The following is a 21423-nucleotide window of genomic DNA, read 5'->3' on the forward strand; positions in this document are numbered from 1 at the left end:
CCCTCCCGGCACGTGGGCGGGGCTAGGCGGAGCGGTGGGCGGGGCTAGGCGGAGCGGGGGGTGCGGTATCGCAGACAGTGGGCGGGACTCGCCCGAGCGAGGGGCGGGGTCTCTCAGGCAGGGGGCGGGGCTCCCTGCCGTGACGCGCCTTGCAGCGACGGCGCCGCCGCATCCCGCTGCCGGGTGCCGGTGCCGAAAGCGGGAAGATGCGGCTGGCGCTGGGGAGGGGGATGAGGATGAGGGTGGGTTTGGGTTTGGGTTTGGTCCGCGCGGGCGGGTCCCTGCTAGGCACCTTCCCGCGGCCCCTGGCAGCGGCAGCCTCGTCCCGCTCCCAGGCGCTGGTCTATGGGCAGCACGGGCACCCGGCTCAGGTCCTACAGTAAGGCGGGGGGGCTCCTGGGGCGGGGTGTAGGGGGGATCCCAGGCGAGGGGGGGCTCCTGGGGCGGGGGGCAGGGTGTAGGGGGGCTCCCAGGCGAGGGGGGGCTCCTGGGGCGGGGGGCAGGGTGTAGGGGGGCTCCCAGGCCGGGGGGGCTCCTGGGGACGGGGGGCAGGGGGTAGGGGGGCTCCCAGGCGAGGGGGGCTCCCCAGGGGCAGGTGGGCTCCCAGGCATGGGGGGGGGCTCCTGGGCTGGGAGGATCTTGAGCAGAGCTGCGGGTTTGGGTTTGGGCTGGTCTCCTGTGTGTCCCCTGTGGGAGGGGGGGTGTCAGGAGGAGGGGTCCCCCTTGAGCACCAGGGCCTCACTGCCCAGCTCCCGTGGCCCTGGCAGAAGAGGGAGCAGTGGGAGACCCGGTGCCTCATGCCCTGGCTCCCCCCTTGCACTCCCAGCTGGGGTGCGAGGGGCCCAGGGCCTCTGCAAATGCTTTGAATCAAGTCTCCTCTGGAGCATGAAGCTTCCAGGATGTGCATGTGGCAGCTCCTCAGATCCCAGCTTGTCCCCTGGTCCAAATGTGATGTGGATGGGGGCTTGGGGTTAAGCGAGGGGAAAGGCCCGTGATACTGTGGAGTTTCTGATAAAGCAGATAGTTTCTGATAGTTACTGTGGAGTTTCTGATAGAGCATCCTTTATATAGTTTTCCTGAAACTTTTTTGTAAGTTTCTTTAAACGAAGTAACATGGAGCTTTTTTGCTCCCCAATTTATTTTTGCAAGGGTTAGCAACAGAGAAATAGACTGGTTATCCCAATGGTTTCAACCTTTTTTTCATTTGCAGACCCCAAAATTTTTTGATTGGAGGTGTGGACCCCTTTGGAAATCTTAGACATAGTGGACACCCAGTTAAAAACCTCTGAGATATGCAAATGAAACAGACCATACACAAAGTGCTGCCAAATGCATAAAGTAAAACCAACTGGGGTAAAAAAGAGAAATCTTTGCTAATTTTCCATTGCCGTGATTTTAGGTGGTGTCTGTAATTATAGTATATGCAACATTTTTAGGTGGATGTAATGTTTCAAGGTGACAGTGTCTCTAAAGTTAATTATTGAATTGTCAATATTTGTGTAAGTCTTACTAGGCACTGTGGCTCATCTGATTCATTTTTAAAATGCCTAGACCTTTCACACTTGGCTAGGGAATCTTTATTTCCCACAGTTAAGCATTCAATGGAGTTGGATGCTGTGTAGCTGGTGCAATGGATTTGATATTGATTCTTGCTATATATCTTTGACTGAGTGGGGATAGTAATATATTACTGAGTCAGTTGGAATTATAAACTAAAAATGTACTTGTAGTATAAGCCAGCTGCCAAATCATATCATTGATTTTTCACTGGGAGTTTATTCTGCCCTCTGAGATTCCCATTTTTTAATGTCATATTTTGGTCTCTAGCAAGTTAGTACGGTGTTTGTGCTGTTTTTAGTTTGATTTTTTTTTACTGGTGAATTTGAATAGCATGCGCGTACTGGCAACGTTGCTTTCTAAAATTATTACTTTCTTTTTTTCTATATATTTCTCTCGGGAATTCAAGATGTGGGAACATGAAGAAATCAGCATGACTGTGTCTAGTTATGTATTACCTACAGTCCAAAAAGTGAGCACCTGCCCCAGTGAAAGAGATATCAGACTCCGTGTCCCAGTTGTACTTCATAATAATCCACATACAAACAGCAGTTGTCATATGACTACATGTAGACAAGTTAGCCAGTGGTGCCAATAGCCAGTAGGGGGGATTGAGACACTGAAGTAGGTCCAACATATTCCATCCAGTTGAGGGCAGTTATACCAATATATTAATCCTACAGCTCCTTCTTACCTAGTGTGACAATTTATTGCGGTGGATGGTATGCATGTTTAGTTCAGTTTATGGCTGATGCATACGTCTTGATGAGTGTTGCTGTCTCCATTTAAAATGTGAGAGGGAAGTAGTTTAAAAAACACATCTCTGCAAGATTTTTATATGATCTTTCTGGCTCTCCCCCACCCCACACGTTGCCTCCTGGTTCCCAGCAATGTTCTCTCAGGTAGCATCAGCTGAAGATCCCAGACTCCTAATAGCATTGGAAAACACTGGGAGAAGGGTGTGCTTAGACATCATCCACCACCTCCGAAATGACTTATGCTTGAGCACATGACATGAATGCAGTGGTGCAGTTTGAGTAAGGGCTTGTCTACACTACAAATGCTTTGCCTGGCATAGCTATACTGGCAAACCTGTCTAGTGGAGATGCAGCTGACTCGTGGAGTTCTCTTGCCGCTAAGGGAGTTCTCTTGCCAGCATAGTTAAATCACCTCCACAAACAACATAAGCTATGACAGCAGAAAGGCTTCTTGCTAGTATAACTGCATATACACAAGGGCTTTTGCCAGCATCACTTTGTTGGTTTGTGGGGGGGGATTCCCCACCCCCCCAATATTCCTAGCTGACAGCTTTGCTGTCAGAACTTTGTAGTGTGGACTAGGCTTATACTTTTTAAGCCTACTAAGGCTTTAAATTTTGGCATTAGGTTCTCGAGCGCCAAGGTTTTAATTGGCTTCCCTTAACATGCTCTGCAGTCTTTTTGCTGGGGGGAGGGGACATCGAACACTTTAAACATGGAAACAGCAACCATCTCCATCAAAAGGTTGCTGATCACATCCTTTCTTTGTGCAAGTAGAGAAACTGAGCAGTTCTGCTCCCTGAGTATAGGACAAGTGATGCTTTTGATCTGCCATGGGAAGCTAAATCTGCCTTTGGCACACCCTAAATCACTTTTTTTAGTTAAAAAGTTTTTTTTTCTTTTGGTTCCATCTGATGTTAGCTGACTACTAACCTCTTTCTAGTATCTAGACAGGGAATGTTTGTGTTAAGTAGATCTGACGCTAAGTCTGCCTTGTCAGATATAATATCAGAAAGTGTGATGATTCCAACCTTTCCTCATCCCCCCCCTCTCTCCCTCCTCCCAGCCGCCGAAGGAAGAGGATAATCAAACTTTCATTTAAAAAAAACTTTGAGCCAGAATAACTTTTAGCTAGAATTTAAAAGAAGATGTCAACTCAGCTGCTGTATTTTAAAACAAAAACCGCTTGGATCATAGTGAAATAAACAAGTTAGTTTGAGTAAGGACTTATTGTTTATTTGTAATACAGGCTTTGCCTTTGAAAATGGAAGCTAGCGATTGTGTTTCGAGCAGAGAGGGTTAAACTTGGATGTATTGTAAAATCTACTAAAATGTAGCCTGTGGAAGGGAGGAAGTCATGAGGACTTGCTGTTCCGGTTGAGTCACCTAGAGTCACATTTTAGAAAGAAAGGGCACTTTTATCTGGGATCTTATGGTTTGGGGATGGACTTTTTTTCTTCTGCTTAAATGTATGAAAGTGCTTCACATTCTTCTTGGTCCTGTGCTTTGCTGAGCAGCCTCAACTCCCTGAAGTCAGTGGCAGTTGTAGGTGTCTAGCATGCCCTGAATGCCTTGAGAATTCTGGGTCCAGTCCTGCCCTCTTTACTTGAGCCTTGCCTGCTTGAGGAATGAAAGGATGGGCACATAATTTGTCCCTTCGAAATGGCATTGAAGAAAACGCCCTAGATTCATGCGTTTGTACCTATATCCTTAGATGACCCAGCAAGTGTGCGTTCTGAGGACACATAGTCACGTGCCAAGGGCTTTGTTTGTGGCTGGTAGATGGGTTTGAGCTAGAGCATGTTTCATACCTGCTGTGTAAACATACCCTTAGACAAAGAGACGACAGGAGACGATGTATGATAGTTCTCTGACAAATGTACTAAAGCTCTTTCCCTGTTTCTTGCATAAGAGTAAATCTTGCTCTCCGTTTCTCAGAACCCTGTTCTGCTTTCTGAAGGTGCCACTACAGTATCCAATTTCCTCTGGAAGGAAGGAGAGGAGTGTGATGCTATCAGTAAAATACCTGACCAACGTTCCCTAGATTAAGCAATGGATTTCTTACACTGTTACCTGATTAGTTAATTCTAGTGACCATTACTCAGCTAGATGGCATAATGCCAAAGTTGGATGATAAAAGCAGTGCTCTGCTAGTACTGTTATAATTAATGAGCCGACAGCATTTCCATTATAAAACCAATTTTTCAAGGGAGTAATAAATTAATTGTAAAATCTTGTTCCAGACTGAATTTTAGATTACGGGCTCACATCAGATTACTTGTCTACTGGCTTCTAATGGGATTCCTTGTATATCTAGGACCAGTCTGTAACCAGATTAGCTAGTGTGTCTACATTCCAAAATGCTGCAGTGCATTGTGGGAGGGGCAACACCCACAATCTTCTGCTCCTGGCACTGGCAATTGATTTCTAGATTGATTTCCCAGCTTTCCCCAAACTCAGTGATGTAAATGAGCTTGTGCAGCTTAACTGTGGACATGCCAACATGGTTTAGCACACAGGTGTTCTGGGCCTTGTTAGTTAACAAACGTGGCAGAATCTGGCTGGACTTAGTGACTCTAGGTGTGAAGTAGAAAGTTTGTTTTGAGGTGTCAGCTACTGATTTAAGAGAAAACGTGATCTGACGTTAAATCATATGATTGACTCAATTGTGATCTTTTCCATTATGTCCCATAGCCTTACTATGTAAACTTTGGGAAAACACTTACCGGTAATCTTTCAGAGTTTTCCCAGCTGAAAATGGGAGATAATGGTCAATCTTCCAGGGTTGTTGGGAAGCTTAATATTTAACGTTGCTTTGAAATCCTCAGAAGGAAGGTGCTATGGTGGATGTTTCCAGCTTATCTAACAAACTGGAAGGATGTGTATCATGTCTCACCTGACTGTAGTTGTCATATTTTCTCTTTTTTATAGCACATTGGACCTTAATATAATGAATGGCCTTTGACTTTTATGCAGACCTTTAATCTATAATGTAGATCAGCGCTCAAGGAAACTTCAAAGAAATTGAATAGTCAAAATATTCCACTTTAAAAAGCAGCAAAGATGCATATGCAGCAAATATATTTTCAAAAATGTTATGTTTCCTATTGAGAAAGTGTTACTTTTAGCATAAATAATTACAATATAGCCAAATAGAAGTAAACTGCTACTCTTTGCCATGAACCCCTCCTCTAGTGTCCCAACTAAAGCATATTTCCCTATGTAAACATTCAGATCTGATTCTGAATTCTTTGCACTCCCAGGATTTCCACTGACTTCAGTGAGAGTTTTGCTCAAAGAAAGCTGGGACATAAGTACAATAAGTTCCCCTCTTTGAAAAAACAGTTGTTTCACTATCTCCATATAATGAGGGAAAGCAGTAGAACTGAAGAAGCAGCAAGGAGAAAAAGACACAAACTGGAACATTCACTGTAGCAAAGCAGGTAAAGTTTGCTATGTGGTAACTGTATTGTGCAGGCCTGTGGAGACTGCAATGTATAGCCAGGCACAGTGTACCAATTAACTCCAAACAGATAAGTAATTCCCAGCAGAGCCAAGCAATAAAACCTCTTTGAGTGTAGCACAGAGGCTGTGCAGGACTCCAGCTACCTTTATCCATGCAGACTTTGATATATGTACTTATTGTGCGTGCATAGATTCCCATTGACACTAATGGCTCTAAATGAGCCATTGTGTCCATGATCTGTTGATTTAAATCACTGGGATCTTAAAGCTTTGAATGGAGTCATTATAGCTTCAATGGAAGAGCCTTAACAATTCCGTTGAAATAGCATCATGTCAAGTCTAATTCCAGTAATTCTGCTCTGTGTTCTCAACAGCAGCTGCCTGTGCTCTTTGTATAGAAGCTAAACATACAAAGAAACTCTTAATATAACACTAAAGCCATTTTGTCTAAATATTTTTTGCCAGAATTTCCCCTCTGTAGAACAAGATTTAAGGGTCTGACTGGACCCACAAAAGCCAGGAAATTCAAAGTTGTCCCATCTACCTGCAGCTATTATTGGGTGTTCCAGAATTGTATCCCTTTAGTATATGTTTTAACTTGTGAATTAACATAGTTTTTGTGACGCTGTGCATTGTAGCCTTTCCTCAGGACTGAATGGTTTCCCCGTAACAGCTCTCTTCATTCCTGACCCACATAACTACCTGCAGTTCCAGCCCTGCACATCCCAGAATTATTCGCCCCCTCCCCCGCCAACTCTGCCAATTTGTCTCACCTCCTGTTGACCTTATTTGAAGATTTGTCTCACTTCCTGTTGACCTGATTAAAAAATCCAAGTCAGAAGCTCTTTGAGGGAAAGAGGAAGCTCAGCAGGCTTTGCGCAATTCTGATTTGGGATAGCATGGTTCAGTGAAATTAGCATTGTGCTGGATGCCAGGAGCTTCTGTCTTCTAATCCTGGATCTACCACCAGCAACCTCCATGGCCTTGGACAAGTCATTTCACATCTGTGCTTCAATTTGCTCATCTGCAATATGGGGATAACTTCCCTCACAGGGGTGCTCGGAGAATGTATTAGTTGCTGTTATTGTGTCGAACATAGTGCTGTGCAGTTGCTAAATATTCTTGCCTTGGGAACATTTCAATCTCCTGCTAACCTTGGACAGTTCTGTCTGATACCTGGTGAAAAATTCAAAATGCCTGTCCATCTTCAAGTGAATCCTTGAACCCGCTCACCCTGCAGGTCACAAAAAAGGCTTGAGCCAAGAGAGAGGAGATAAAGCAGCAAAATCAGAAGAACGAGACTGTTGGACTTTGTCTCTTGGGGATCCTGCCTCAAGGAATTGAGTTTGCTTTGAGAATCCTGGCCCCTGTCTTTTTTTTGCCAAGATCCATTCTAGGCCGGGGCAATTCTGGAGGAGCCAGCTAACCCTGTCAGAATTAGGCCACAGTCATCCCTGGTGTAAATAGTTGGTTACACCAGAGGAGGATTTGACCCAGTGTGTGGTGGCTTTGGGATGTAGACAAATGGCTTCAAAGGCAAAGGGTTGAACACTGTGCTTAAGTCCTGTTGATTTAGGGTCTACAAGTGTTGGGTTAAACTCTTGTTTCATTTGTGACCCTGTCAGAATATGAGCCCAGGTCTCCAAGGATGCATTAATGCACTGTTTCACTCACAGCCCCCTTAAAATCTTAGTGCAGCTTTGTGTGTTTGAAATGCATGATTACAGGATGCAAATTCCTAAGTGCTAAAAGCCTTCTAACAAGTACATCTTGCTGTTTAATTGAAAACTCAGATTTATCGAGACATCAGCCGTGTAGCTTAAAGGGGAGGGAAAACACTTTGCCAGCATAGGACAAGCTGTGAAGAGAATTCAATTTATTGCTTCTAATGACACATCCTTAACAGAACGTGATGATAGCTAAAGTTCTTAAAATTGGCAGTCATGTGCAAGCTCCACATCAGACCCTCTTCAGTTCCACCAACTCTTGATTCAGTTCAGAGGTAGTTTTAAAAAAAAAATTCCCTAATTTTTGAAACCTTTGATGGATTTGCTCCAGCTGACCCGTCTGTCTTCAGTAATCTAGCACTGAGCTTCTGTGTCTCTTCCCATTATCTCAGTACTGTTGGTAGCTTCTGCTTTCTAGAGTAGCTCTCTATGTGTATGTAATTTGGCTTGCATCTGATCTGAAAGCATCTTTTTACACCTTGCCAATACCTCTGTATGTTGTGTAACTAAAGCCAGTAGGTCCTCTGTACAGTTATGTGGCTGCAGAATCCAAGGCTTTGTCTATGTGGGAAAGTTTTACTTATTCCCGTATAAGAGTGGCTTTTTTTTCAGTTGAATTTAAATTGCTTTCCAAGCAACATAATCTAAACTGCAAAAACGCACTCATATTCCAGTACGTATGTCCACACAGGAGGTTCTACAGGTATGATTATATTGGTTTAAATTCACACACCTTTTTATGCTGAAAACTCTTCCCCATGCAGAAGTTTTTTTGGAGAAGTACAACTTCTTTTGGAGAAGAAGCAACTTCTGTACTTCTCCAAAAAACTTCAAAAACAGACTTGAAAGAGAAACTGCTGAGTTAGAAATTATCTGCAAACTTGACACATTCAAACTGGGTTTAAACAGGGATTTGGAATGGCTATCTCATTACAAAAAGTAATTTGCTCTGATCACACATTCTCATCTCCTACTCAATAGTTGTCAGTAGGCCTCAAGTACCCGGCTTTTATCCACCTACCCCATTGTTATCTATGCCCTTGGATATGTATATGTTATGTTACCTATTTGCTGTATCATTTCTACCAACTGCATCTGAGGAAGTGAGCTGAAGCTCACGAAAGCTTATGCCTGCTGAAATTACATTTGTTAGTCTTTAAATGCTACAGAACACTCGTTGTTTTTGCTGTATACAGACTAACATGGCTACCCCTCTGGAACTTTGCTGCATAATGTAAGTCTGACATCTCATGCAGGCTGGCGGAAGAAGGGGGAGAAGCAGATAGTCTTTGTTCTAGGATATCCTTTGTGCCAGAGACACTTGTTATACAAAATACAGTGATGATAATACTTGTATGTCTCTTTGCTTAGACTAAAGGACCTAGAGCGAGCAGAGCTAGGCCATTCTGGGGTTCATGTGAAGATGCTGGCAGCCCCTGTCAATCCAGCAGACATCAATATGATCCAAGGTAACCTTGAGTTCTGTGGTTTAATTGATTTTTTGCTTACAAACAGCTTCATTTTGCTTCCATTTCTGTAGTGCGTGTGGAATAGCTGCCACATGCTGTCCAGTGAGTAATCTCACTAACAGACTGACAAATCTTGAATGATGTTCCTATGGGATTTTTATGCAGGAGTTAGGGCTGGATTCCCAGAGCTTCAGGGGAGTAGAACCAGGCCTTAGAGAATGGAAGTTGAGAGATCAGTTTGTTCCTTTTCTCAAAAAAATAAAATAAAAAAATACTGTGATATTTCTACTCCTCTTGCAGGGACGTATGCCATCCTCCCTGACTTGCCTGCTGTAGGAGGGAATGAAGGTGTTGGACAAGTGGTGGAAGTTGGCAGTCACGTGACTTCCGTGAAGCCTGGCGATTGGGTTGTCCCAGTAAATGCAGGATTTGGTGAGGTTTTTACATAATTCCTCAGAAATAGTCATAGCTCTATTGACTTCATGGAGCTATGGCAGCTCATTCCAGCTGAGGATCTGCCCATTGGCCTTTCTCTGGCATCTCCCATTGACAGATCTCAAAGCGTTTCACAAATATTAGTGAGGTAGATAAATATCTCTTTATGGATAGAGTCAGGAGAGAACTGAGGCATGGTGAGTTGGTGACTTAGCCAGTGCATCAGTCACAGAGCTGAGACTAGAACCCAGGATTACTGTTTTGCATTCCCCTGCTCTAACCATTAGATGATTGCCTATGCACTTTTAGATTTGATTGTACAAGTAACCGCTTACCCTCAGATGTTTAAACCCAACACAGACCTGTTTTCACTGCAAATATATATTCACAAAAACTTTCTATTCCTGTAGGAAACTGAGTTATGCATTGAATGTTTGAAGACTTCATTAGTTTAAAATAAAGTCTGAAGCAGGTTGTTGTTCTAACCATCCTTGGAAATCTCTGAGTACTCCTGTGATCTTAACATTAATTAATCCATCCTCCTAAACCCATATGAAGTTGGGAAGTATTATCCCCACTTCAGAGAGGGACAAACTTAGGCACAGGGTGAGTTTTCAGAGTTACTGTACACCTCCATTTTCCACTGCAGTCATTTGTCCAAAGTCACACCGAAAGATAACAAGACACTTAATAAAGACACTGGATTTATGGCTTATTACAACAATCTGTAACCCACTAACCCCCCTTTTTTTTTGTCCTGTGACTACAAGGGTGTTAACAGGCCACGTCACGGGCCAGGATACCAGCAAGAAACACTTCAATAACAGGGTTGAGCAGGTGCTGAATAACTGTTGAATGTGCGTTTGGCAGATTAAAAACTCACTGGCGATGCCTTTATGGCAGGTTAGATCTAAATGAGGAAAATATTCCCATGGTTATAGCTGCCTGCTGTGGACTCCATAATATATGTGAAGCTAAGGGTAAAAAGTTTCCCCCTGGATAGAGCACAGAGGCAGATCGCCTTGCGGCTGAATATGAACAATCGGATGTCAGGGTTATTAGAGGGGCATAACAGGGGGGCATTTGAATCAGGGAGGCCTTGAGGAACCATTTTGACAATGAGACCCAATAAGGTGTCTTTGTAAACAGCACTGTGCCTTGCTATGACTGCTAGACAGCTTGCACTGTGTATCAATGTAAGCTGCAACCACCGTGTGCAAGAGACAAATAAACATTGCTTATCCTTCAGAAGATGTCTTTATTAAATAACAGTTATTCATAACACACACAAAAAGCAGGGCTGGTGGGGAGAAAGCTATTTTTTTTGTATTTCTCCTTAGCAATTTGTCCATGTTTCCACTTTTTATAGATTCCTTTTTGATTTTCAGGTCATTAAAGAGCTCCTGAAGAGGCCAATATGGCTCTATCCTATTCTTCCTATCTTTCCTTTGCATCGGGATAATTTTCAGTTGTGCCTTTGTCTCTTTGAGAAAATGGTAGCGCTCCTGAATTTCTTTTCCCTTAGTCTTCCCATGGGACCTTACCTACCAGTTCTGAGTTTGTTAAAGTTTGGGGTTTTTTTAAGTCCATTTTTCTTATTCTGCTGCTCAATCCTGCCTTTCCTTAGAATCATGAAACCTATCATTTCATGATCACTTTCACACAAATGGCCTTCCAGCTTCAGATTCACTACCAATTCCTTCCAGATGGTCAGAATCCAGTGTAAAATGGCGGCACCCCTGGTTACTTCCTTTACTTTCTGAATCAACAAGTTATCCCCAGTACCTTCCAAGAACTTGTTGAAAATGTTGTGTTTTGCCTTCTTACTTTTCCAACAGATGTCTGTATAGTTAAAGTCTGACATTGCTACCAGGTCTTGTGTTTTGGATATTTCTGTTCTTGAATTGCCTCATCCACCTCTTCTTCCTGATTTTGTGGTCTATAGTAAACCCCTACCATGAGGTCACCCCTATTTTTTACTACTTTTATTGTTTTTGAATGATAGGTAGTTACATCCTTGCTAACTAGCAACCTTAACTGTTGGTTGTGTTTTAAAGCAGCTTTCTGTTTCGGGGGGCGGAGTAGTTGTCTTTTTGCCACTTTCATATTTTCTTTGGTGCAGGTAAATTAAGACGCAACTTATAAAAATAAAACTTCCATGTGAGGGACAAATTAGTAAATAGGAATGACTTGTGCTAGCCAGGCTAATAATGGCAGCTGCAGCATCCTACCACATTCAGTGCACACCAGACAAGAGGTATATGTTTCCTGGAGAGCTACATTAACCATGTACAGAGGTGCTTAGCACCTCTGGAAAGTCAAGCTTCAAATGGCTTGCTCAAAACCAGAGATGGAATCTGTATCCAAACCAGGACTGGAACTCAGGAATCTTGCCTCCCTAGCCTGTGCTTAAACCTCAAGGCCCAATTTCTCTCTGAAACTTGATTGGACCAGAAAACTTTTGCCTGATCAGTTACTTGCTCCATTTGCCTGCATCTTTCTAATGCATCTCATAGCTTGAATAAGCCTTGTCCTTTAAACCAGGAACGTGGCGAACAAATGCAGTGGTCAGTGAGGAAATCCTGCTGAAACTCCCCTGTGACATCCCTTTGCTGTGTGCTGCCACCTTGAGCGTCAACCCCTGCACAGCCTATCGGATGCTGGCTGATTTTGAGACCTTGGGGCCAGGTATGTCTTTTAACCTGCATTGTGTAATTCTTCTAACGTGTGTCTGATTTTTTTACACTCCAGTGGAGCATCCCATCCAAGGATATTGACCCTAAACAAGTTAATTTAAGGAAATTGTAAGTTCTGTTAATGGTTTATCCACATGCATACATAAAATTCTACTTTCTCCTCAATGGAAAGTCCTAATATTGAGTAGTTAGAGTAGGGGTTTGGTAGATAGGACTATGGGTTTTATCTCCAGCTCTGCCACTGACTGCATGACTTTTGGCAAGTCCCTGCACCTGTTTTCTGACCTGGTAATTTAGAGTTATTTATATTGCAATAGCACCTGGGAGCCCCAGTTATGGGCCAGGTCCCCATTGTGCTGTGTGCTGCACAAACACAGATGAAGCGTTGGACCCTGTCATAGCTCACTATCCCAGAGCACCTCCTCCTGGGGCGATCCAGCAGTGAAGCTCTTCTGCCTCACCCTCCTCCTCCGGACTTCAGTGGTCTCCTGGTGACTTGCCGTTCTGACCAGGTGACCCTGAATCCCACCCCTCTAGGGTAACCACATCCAAACTTGAAGGAATGAAAACTTTTGCCCTCTCCAGGCTCAGTCCTCCATGGACACTTTCTGACTCTGTTACAGAGCACTGCCTCTGAGGTTTTAATCCTTGGCGGGGGTGGCTGATCTTAAGCTACTGATCCTTGAGGCTTATTCCCTGGAGTCTCCTTCTCTTCAGCTTCCCTGCCCCTTCAGGGACAGTCCCAGGTACAAGTTCCTTGCTGCACATCCCTCGATGGTTCCTTTTTCAGAGAGAGGAAATGCCCAACTACCTCTTTCCTGAGTCCTCCGCCCAGTTGCCCTGCAGTCCTTCTTTTCTAGGAACCATGCAGTCTGGTTCTCTGCCCAACTGGGTCTAATCCTTCATTGCCTGTTTCTCCTCCGAGTGCCACAGAATGAGCAAACTAGGCTCTCTGGTTCCCCTTAACCCTATCACTGCCAATGTCGGGTTTAGATACCCCACCACTGCCTCTGCCCAAGGAGCTTACCAGTTGAGGTTAAATGAATGTTTGTGAACTACTTGAATGAATGAATGATTTGATATGAGGGCCAAATTTTATGGTCAGTATCTTATGCCTTTAGGGTTCTAGGTTAGATGCAGGCCTAGGGGAAATAAGCATACTGTTTATAATAGGTTGCTGAGAATAAATCAAAGCCATTCCAAGCAAGCCTTAGTGAATGTGTCTAAGGTGAATGAAGTTCTCAGATGAATGTATCATGAAGGAGTTAAGCCTTTCAATTGTAGTTCATTAGTTTAAATGTGGGGCTAAAAGGTTGCTCCCATCTGAGAACCTGTATGAAATAAGTTGGTGGGTCTAGGTTTGGATCTTAGAAACATCTCTGCATCAAAACCCACCACCGTCGTTGACACTAGCTAGCACTTAGCGGTCTCCCTTGTTGGCTGTAAAAGCAATTGAATTATTTTCTTGCTCCTAGAGCTGCCCTGCCAGAATGGGGATGAGCCATGCTGGCAGGACAGTGTCAGGGAAGATTGCCTTGCAATGGTCTGTGCTGTACCTGTTCTTGACCATATTGTCGGCCCTGAAGACTGAAGGTCTCTGCACCTTTCTGCAGCACTAATTTTACTTAAAGCCAGAGCTGACTAGGGTTTCTGTATTTTGCCACAGGTGATTCCGTCATCCAGAATGCAGCCAATAGTGGAGTGGGACAGGCTGTTATTCAGATTGCAGCAGCTTTAGGCATCAAAACAATTAATGTGATCCGAGATAGGTGAGTATACGGTGGGCACTGCTTTTTAGAGATTTTTACAAACTGGGTCATTTGTTAAAATTGTCCTGATCTAAGAACTTTTTTGCTTTATCCTGGACTGTTCAGTTCCCCGTCTTTCCACCCTGCATACTGCTGTATGTGTCTGAGTTAAATTCTCAGTGGGAGGGGAGGGGATTCTCTTCTGGACACAAGAGGGAGGTGGGTATACAAGATTGTGTCCTGGCCAGTTGAGAGGAGCTGCATTTAGATATTCGCTTGTCCATCTGTCTCAAATCTTTCACTTTAACTGCTCTGATATGAATCTTCATGGGGGAACTCCTCCTGCTGAAATTATGCCATGGAAAGAGATGGGGGAGAAGACAGGTTAAATGTTAGCAGGATCACCATCCCAGAAACCTGCACCAGTTTTTGTCTCTAGTGGGCAAATAGTCTGAAATTGGACAAGAATGTATGTTGTAAAACTGGGCGATAACTCATGTTGATAGAAAGACTCCATTTGTGTCTGAACGAGCAGTGGGCGGTGTTCTTTGTTCAGGTAGCTGAATCCAGCAATGGGAATTCTTCATGAAAGGGCTTCCCTTTCCTCTCTGAATGAGCTGCCTGTTCAGTGATTAGCAAATGAATTACATGTCCCCACTCCGAAGAGGAGTGTTAAAATACATGTTGGGAGAGGGAGTGTCTAACCCTTGACACTGGCTAGTCCTGAGGGATTTTTAACTCCAAGATTGGCAAATTCCGAAGGGTTGGATGGAGGGAACCTGTAGTGGATCTGGATGTGGGATATGGAGAGACTAGATGGAGAGGGAAAAGGGACCTATTGGCTCTTCGGAAAAGCTAGCTCTGCTTCCTCCACTTTGTGGCCTGCTCAGGAGATTGGTCCTTCCTCACAGTGCTGTGGGGCTCATCTCTCTCTCTTGCCAGGAAGTAGGAAAGTATCTGGTTGGTTTGGTTGAGCAGCATCAATTGGTGGTGGTAAAAAGGGTGCTGAGCTGCGAAGCAGCGACCTGCTCTGTCACTAGTTCCAGATTAGTGACTGGTAACTGGATCCTACTCTAAGCAGACAAGAAACCCTGTTTGGAGCTTGTGGAGGAGTGTTCAGGGGGCAGCAGATCATATGCAGGTACAACTGGAGTCAGCATCCAAGTTCAGTGTAGGAAGCTTTGCAGAAGAAAGTTATTAGGAGAGGACAGGCACTCGTGTGGGGAGCAGAAGGGACAGCATGAAAGAAGGTGCAGAACAGAGTGGGAGGAAGAGACAGCAGGAGCAATTCTCAAGAAGGCTGCTGGAGGGTAGAAAGTGAAGACTGGGATGAGGGCAAAGAGGAAGATTGGGTGGCACCATGTTGACCCTTGAAGGTGAGGCTGAGGGGCTCATAGCTGATGCAGAAGGTGAGGAAACCAGTGGAGGGATCTGAGGCACAGAGGCAGGAGGGACGTGGTCAGTTAATAACAAGACAAGGGAAGGAGGAGATAAATCCCCCAGAAGAGGCTTGGTTTTGGAGTGGAACATCTTCCCAAAGGCTTGGGCTGAACCCAGTTTGCTCATCCTGGGTCGCAAATTGCAGATTAGAGCTCATAGAAACTGACTGACTTGGCCAGAGGGCTCTGCAGAGCTCTGTCCATCTTGGCTTGAAAAACATGCCAGTTATTTCTGCCAATCTCTTTTTGTCCTTCCTGCCCAGACCCAACCTCCAAGAGGTGGTAGACAGACTGACATCCCTTGGTGCGGACTACGTCATCACAGAAGAGATGCTGAGAAAGCCAGAGATGAAAGACTTATTTAAGGTACTGTAGTGCTGAGCTCTCCAGAAAGAAGATTCCTAGTAGGGAGGCAGGAAGCTAATTCCTGGAATCCAGAGACAATACAGGAACATCTGAATGGACATATTGGATCAGATTGTGGTCCGTCTAGTCTAGTGGCCAAAACTAGATGCTTCCGGGAAAGGTGCAAGGATTCTGTTATGGACAACTATGGAGTAAACTTCCCTAGGGGAAGCACTTTCCTAACCCCTAGGCAGATGGTCAGTTGTCTTAGGCCCAGATTTTCAAATGTATTTGGGCTCCTAACTTCAATTGAAATCAATGGAAGCTAAGAACATAAATATCTTTTGAGGATCAGGGCCTTATTCCCTAAATCATGAATATTATATCCCTTATTTTATCCTCTCACGTAACTGGGTATTCTCGTTAATCCATATAAATGTCACTTAAACCTGTTAGGTTCTTGGCCTCAATGATATCCTATGGCAGTGAGTTCCACGGGTGTAAAATAATAAACTTTCTCTTCATTATTTTTAAAGTGGCCTTTTAGTTCGATTGCATGTCCCCGTGCTCTTCTATTATGAGGCTAAATTGGAGTGTCTGTCCACATCTACACGTTTCGCTGTTTTATATTCTCTCCTGATTCTCATTTATTTCCTCTGTAAACTGAACAATCCCAGTCCTCAGCCTCTCCTTAGACAGAAATCTCTGTACCTCAAATCACTGCCACTATCCATCTCTGGACCCCTTCTGTTTTGACTATAACTGGGAATTGAGGTGATCAGGGTGGAAATGTAGTATTGAAGATGATGCAGTAACAATAATAGTGTCACAGGGAAAATCTTGCACTGGCAGAGAAATGAACTAGCTGGGACTATATATGTGTCTGATACCTAGAATCCATGCTCTGTTATATACCACCATTTAACAGAAGAGTTAGTAGGGAATCGTTTCCCTTGGACTCCTCTCTGTGATTCCAGAGGCTGTTCCAGCGATGTTGGGCAGGTCTTAATTTCTGCTCTGGTGCCCAGAAAGTAAATCTGGCTTTAGGTACAGTACTGGACCTTCCCTTATTTGAGCAAACTTTGAAGCTAAAGCACATGAACCTGCCTGCTTCAGCAGTGAGTCCTGACCCCAAGAGAAGGTAACCTTGGAATTCAAAACATGGCTACTAAATGTTTCTCGCTGGACAGAAATCTGGCTTGGTGGGCAAGAGTTGAATATTCCCTTTTTTTTCCTGCAAAACTCTGACTCTTTCAGAAAGTCCCAAAGCCCCGGTTAGCTCTGAATTGTGTTGGAGGGAAAAGTACTACCGAGATGCTGCGCCACATAGAGTAAGTTCAGCTGCTTTCCTCCTTTTATTGGGTAGTGATTTGTGTTTAGCACTCAGAGAAGTACCTGTTCAAAGCACTAGTTTGTTTAGATTGGGGGTAGTGGTCAGGACCAGTTGAATAGAATTATTTCATGCGAGTCACCTGTTAAAAATGGGAGGTTGGTTCTTGGAAGATACAGTAACTGAAATCTAAGACCTTACAGCAACTCCAGGGAAGTTTCCTCTCCAATGACACACAGTAAAAGACTTCTAAAGATTAGTAAGAGTTGAAGGTCACATCCAGCTATGAGGTTAGAATCCCTGTAGTATCTTTCTCATTGTCTTGGTGGGCTGGGTCCATTAACTCTAAGTGAGTATTTCAGCTAATGGCTCTTGTGAGAGTGAGGGGAAGCTAGAAAGCAAATTGAGCAAGTAACAAAGTAACTGTTCAACAAAGTAATTGAAAGAGCCCCCTCTGTGAGAGCATTTGTATCTGCAGGGGTTCAGAATTGAAGGAGGAGAGCAGGTCTGGTTGCAGACCCTTATTAGGTGAGATCATTAATCATCTGATACCTGACTCTCCATACAGACATAAAGGGACCATGGTTACATATGGTGGGATGGCAAAACAGCCTGTGACTGTTCCTGTGGTAAGTAACAGATGCTTGTGACGTTCTCTGTATTCAGATCGCAGAACCCTTACTCTATGGCACTCAAGCTTTCCAGGCATAACATCCACTGTGAGCAAATGGCTGCACCGTGAGGTTGGCTTCACCACATCTATATGTTGCCCTCTAACTCCCTAGGCTCCTCAGTTTCCACACAGCAGCACCGCTTCCATTATGAGTGACTGGATAAAGTGTGTACTTGACTTTCCAGGGCTCCAATACTGCCTCCTTGTGTCATTTGAACACCAGAACCAGTGCCCTGTAGTCTCAAACTGGTGGAGAACGTGAAAGGAATGAGCTAATTCTTGTCTCTTTTTGGTTTACAAGGTTTGGGGTGGGTGTCTAAAATACTTGTGGCAATGTTTATGAAGTGACTGACCCTGGTGTGTGAAATGCAGGCATGGCAAGTTGTCACTTTAGCATCTGCCAGTCAAATCCTCATTGCAAAAGTTGTCTTCACTCTTAGGCACACACGTCAGAGCAGCACACGTAGGGCAGATCTTCCCAGTGTCAATCCTTGCTCTCCCATAGAATTAGTAGCTAAGGCTTCTTTTGCCAGGGCATCTTTAACCTTCTTGACCTCAGTCTTATATCCTCTCAGAGCTCTGATGTCCATTGGGAGTCACTGCTAATGCAAAACGATTTATTAGTGTGAATTTTTAAATTTAGTGCCAGATTGACAGCCAGAGAGGCTGAAATCCTCTTTTGCCACAAAACAGGCAGTGCCAATTAGCAGTTATGACCTGGAGGAATCACCTCTGGCAAGAATATGATGATTTCAGAGGGAACCAGCCCTTGGTCTTTATTTCATATTTACTGTCCAGTGTACTGTGCAGGAGAATAACATTCTGCAGATGAAAAGTTCCAGAGGGGTAGCCATATTAGTCTGTATACAGCAAGAATGAAATGGTTCTCTCATTACAAGAATTAATGGTCACTGTTCACACATTCTCACCTTCTGATCAACGGTTGTGAATAGGCTCCATCTACTCTAACTGAATTGACTTTAACACTTGCTCTCCCGATTGTTATTTCTTACCCTTGGATGTATATATATACTACCTATCTGTGATTTCCATTTCATGCATCTGATGAAGTGGGTTGCAGCCCAGGAGAGCTTATGCCCGCAGAAATTTGTTAGTCTTTAAGATGCTACAGGACTCTTGTTGTTTTTATTCTGCAGGTGTTATGTAAAGGAAAAAAATCTGAGTTGTCTGAGTGAATTTGCCCCAAATTAAGTTTTTTCTAAAAGAAACACTGATTGGCAGAGAGGCAGAATTGCAGATCTTAATAGCAACATGAAAGTGGCTGTCAAATTTGCAACAATGTGTAAAGTGTTTTAGCAGCTGTATGAGGACAATCTTTCCCAAGGCCTGAGTGTAGCAGAAATAGGATAACTTTTTAAATAGTTTCCACAAGAATTATGGTGTCTCTCATCTTGTTTCTACAGAGTGCATTCATCTTTAAGGATGTGCAGCTGCGTGGGTTTTGGATGACCCAGTGGAAGAAAGAGCAAACCCAGAGTAAGTTGAAAATCGTTTCAGTGGGATGTAGCCCAGTGAAAATCTATTGTGTTCTCTTGAGGTCTCCTCTTCCCCCAGAGGAAAGTAAGCATTGCCCCTGCGTCTATTGGTGAGGAGGCTGAGTATAGAGGTGGAGTGACTGGTCCAAAGCCACAGGAGTCATTGTCAGAACAGGAATTAACACTCGAATACCTGGCTTCCTGTACAACCAGATAATGCTTCTCTTATCCCAGTTTTTAGGGAGGCCCTAGAAGCACAGAGCACATCCTGCAGAATCACCAGTTTTTAGTTTGGAAAAAGCCCTCCTGGGAAAATACTGAAAAAGCAGCTCTCAAACTCTGCATCTGAAGAGCAGATAAATGTTTTACTAGTTGGGTTTCTAGACACATTAAAAAAGCCCAAATGGATGAAGGCTGGTGACAAGTTTTGACCCGGAGAGTTTCCTTCATTAATTCAGGGAGACACAAACTGTATCATTCCCCTGCTGTGCCCCTCAGCTACAGCCCATACGTAACCCACGGAATCTGTGATCAGCCCTTGGCCTCAGCAGAATGGGAGAGAAGCACCTGTTAGTGCATTTGGTCAAGAAAGTGCAACAAACTGCAGTGTTGAGTGTAAACAGTTGTGACTGGCCCAGGCTCATCTATTCAGCTCCACTCGGAGGTTGCTCAGCACTTGCAATGTGAGAAAGTCAGGCATTCCGCATTTAGCATGTAGGCACTTCCTGCTTTGAGGTTGTGTGGACTGGGCAGAAGCTACCTAGACACAGCCTTAAGTTCAAAGCAGCGCATGCCAGATGGTGGTTGACCAAGCTGCAGTGCAAGTGGCAGGTAACATTTAGTGTAGGGAGCAGGGCAGGCCATCAAACAGGATGCTACCTACTTGTAGCATAACACCGAAGGACAGAAAGGTCACTGGGGACTGTCTCCCCTCTCAACAGAACAAATCAGTTGTCCAGTGTGGCAACCTTGCTCAATACAAGGGAGTCTTCTGGGATCATCTGCCTTGTGCCAACTATATGAATTGGATGCAATTCTCTCCAAAGCCAGTGAATGCTGCTGCATGTGTTGAACAGAGCTTAGCACCAGAAATCCACTCCTTTGTGTTGTGTTGCTAGGTGGCCAAAGCAGCCAAAAGCAGCTCACTTTTTATTTGTTTTGTCAGTTGTCTCATTTCTTCTGGGTGGTATTGTGGGTCTTGTTCGTTCTTAGCTCTGGAAGGGGCAGGATTACTCTCTTCCGTCTTTCTCATGCAGACAAAGAAAGATTGACTGAGATGATTCTGTACCTGTGTGATCTTATTCGTAAGGGACAGCTCACTGCTCCAGTCTGCACAGAGGTCCCACTGAAGGACTACCAAATTGCCCTGGAAGCCTCCATGAAGCCATTCATCTCAGCTAAACAGGTACTCATCATGTGATCCTGCCTCCAATGGAAAATCATACGCTCTTTGTTTCCAGAGGACTTTTAAGAGGGAGCTGAACGACAGCCAGTTCTGGCGACACTGGAAACAATACAACTGGTTTCATGCGTGTTTGCTTCAATGAATCTTGTCTTCACAAGAGAGTTGCTAAAGAGGCACAATCTCTACAGTCTGTCAGTTTTGCCCACTTGAAACAACAACAATCACATCTGAAACTAATGACTCAGGAGCTTATGGGATATCTGTGCTTTTGGAGATGGATCCTCTTTCCACGTTGGCTGAAATTAGCTTCTTTGCAACAGAAAATTAAGGGTGGTTATGGTGCATTTCCTGGAATCCTAAAAATTAAGGACAAGGCAAAGCTGATCAACTTCCAGCTTATTGCTGGTGAAATCAGTCAGTCAAGGATGACACAAATAGAAGCACACTGCTCTGGTTATGTGTAGTCATCCAAGTAGGAGGGCATTGGGACTCCCAGCAAGATGCTAATGCGACTCTTACTGTAAAGTTTGACTGTCCCAAAGTATGCTTTAAGTGAGGAAGCCTCTATTTTTCTTACTCTGTGCTTCTTCCCACTGAAATGTCAATTCAGAATAAATGCTATAATTTTGAGAGACTGTGTTCTCCCTGGATATTTGCCATCCGCTGGGTTTTTGCACAACTGGTGCTGTGTAATAAAATCTATTTCCTTTGCTGCACTTCAGTAAGACAGTAGTACAACTATCACAAGTATTTTACTTTGTACTGCTTTGAAATGTCATGCCGTTGCCTCCAAAGGTTCTTATTCCAACTCTTTTTGCAGGGTTGCATTACAGCGTGTTCACACAGGCCACAACAAAAGTTGAAGTATGATCAACAAAGA

At 44.1% G+C, this 21423-nt stretch overlaps 1 protein-coding gene across 2 annotated transcripts; it reads left to right on the plus strand.

Annotated features, from left to right (window-relative positions):
• The first annotated feature begins 236 nt into the window (after nucleotides 1-236).
• MECR (mitochondrial trans-2-enoyl-CoA reductase) lies at nucleotides 237-21175 on the plus strand. Of its 2 annotated transcripts, none has more exons than XM_067530778.1 (10): nucleotides 237-379; nucleotides 8879-8976; nucleotides 9277-9408; nucleotides 11956-12099; nucleotides 13774-13876; nucleotides 15558-15660; nucleotides 16897-16970; nucleotides 17538-17598; nucleotides 19067-19139; nucleotides 20395-21175. In XM_067530778.1, exons 1-10 carry the CDS (start codon nucleotides 237-239, stop codon nucleotides 20556-20558), a joined length of 1095 nt encoding a protein of 364 aa, XP_067386879.1. In that variant the 3' UTR covers nucleotides 20559-21175. The 2 variants fall into 2 exon arrangements, with proteins under 2 accessions (XP_067386879.1, XP_067386880.1); XM_067530779.1 differs by lacking the exon at nucleotides 237-379 and adding an exon at nucleotides 1869-2029.
• Nucleotides 21176-21423: the final 248 nt, after the last annotated feature.

The sequence above is a fragment of the Emydura macquarii genome, unplaced genomic scaffold (genome assembly GCF_026122565.2).
Source record: "Emydura macquarii macquarii isolate MOO-44397 ecotype Brisbane River unplaced genomic scaffold, CSIRO-AGI_Emac_v2 contig_3113, whole genome shotgun sequence".
NCBI classification, from domain to species: domain Eukaryota; kingdom Metazoa; phylum Chordata; order Testudines; family Chelidae; genus Emydura; species Emydura macquarii.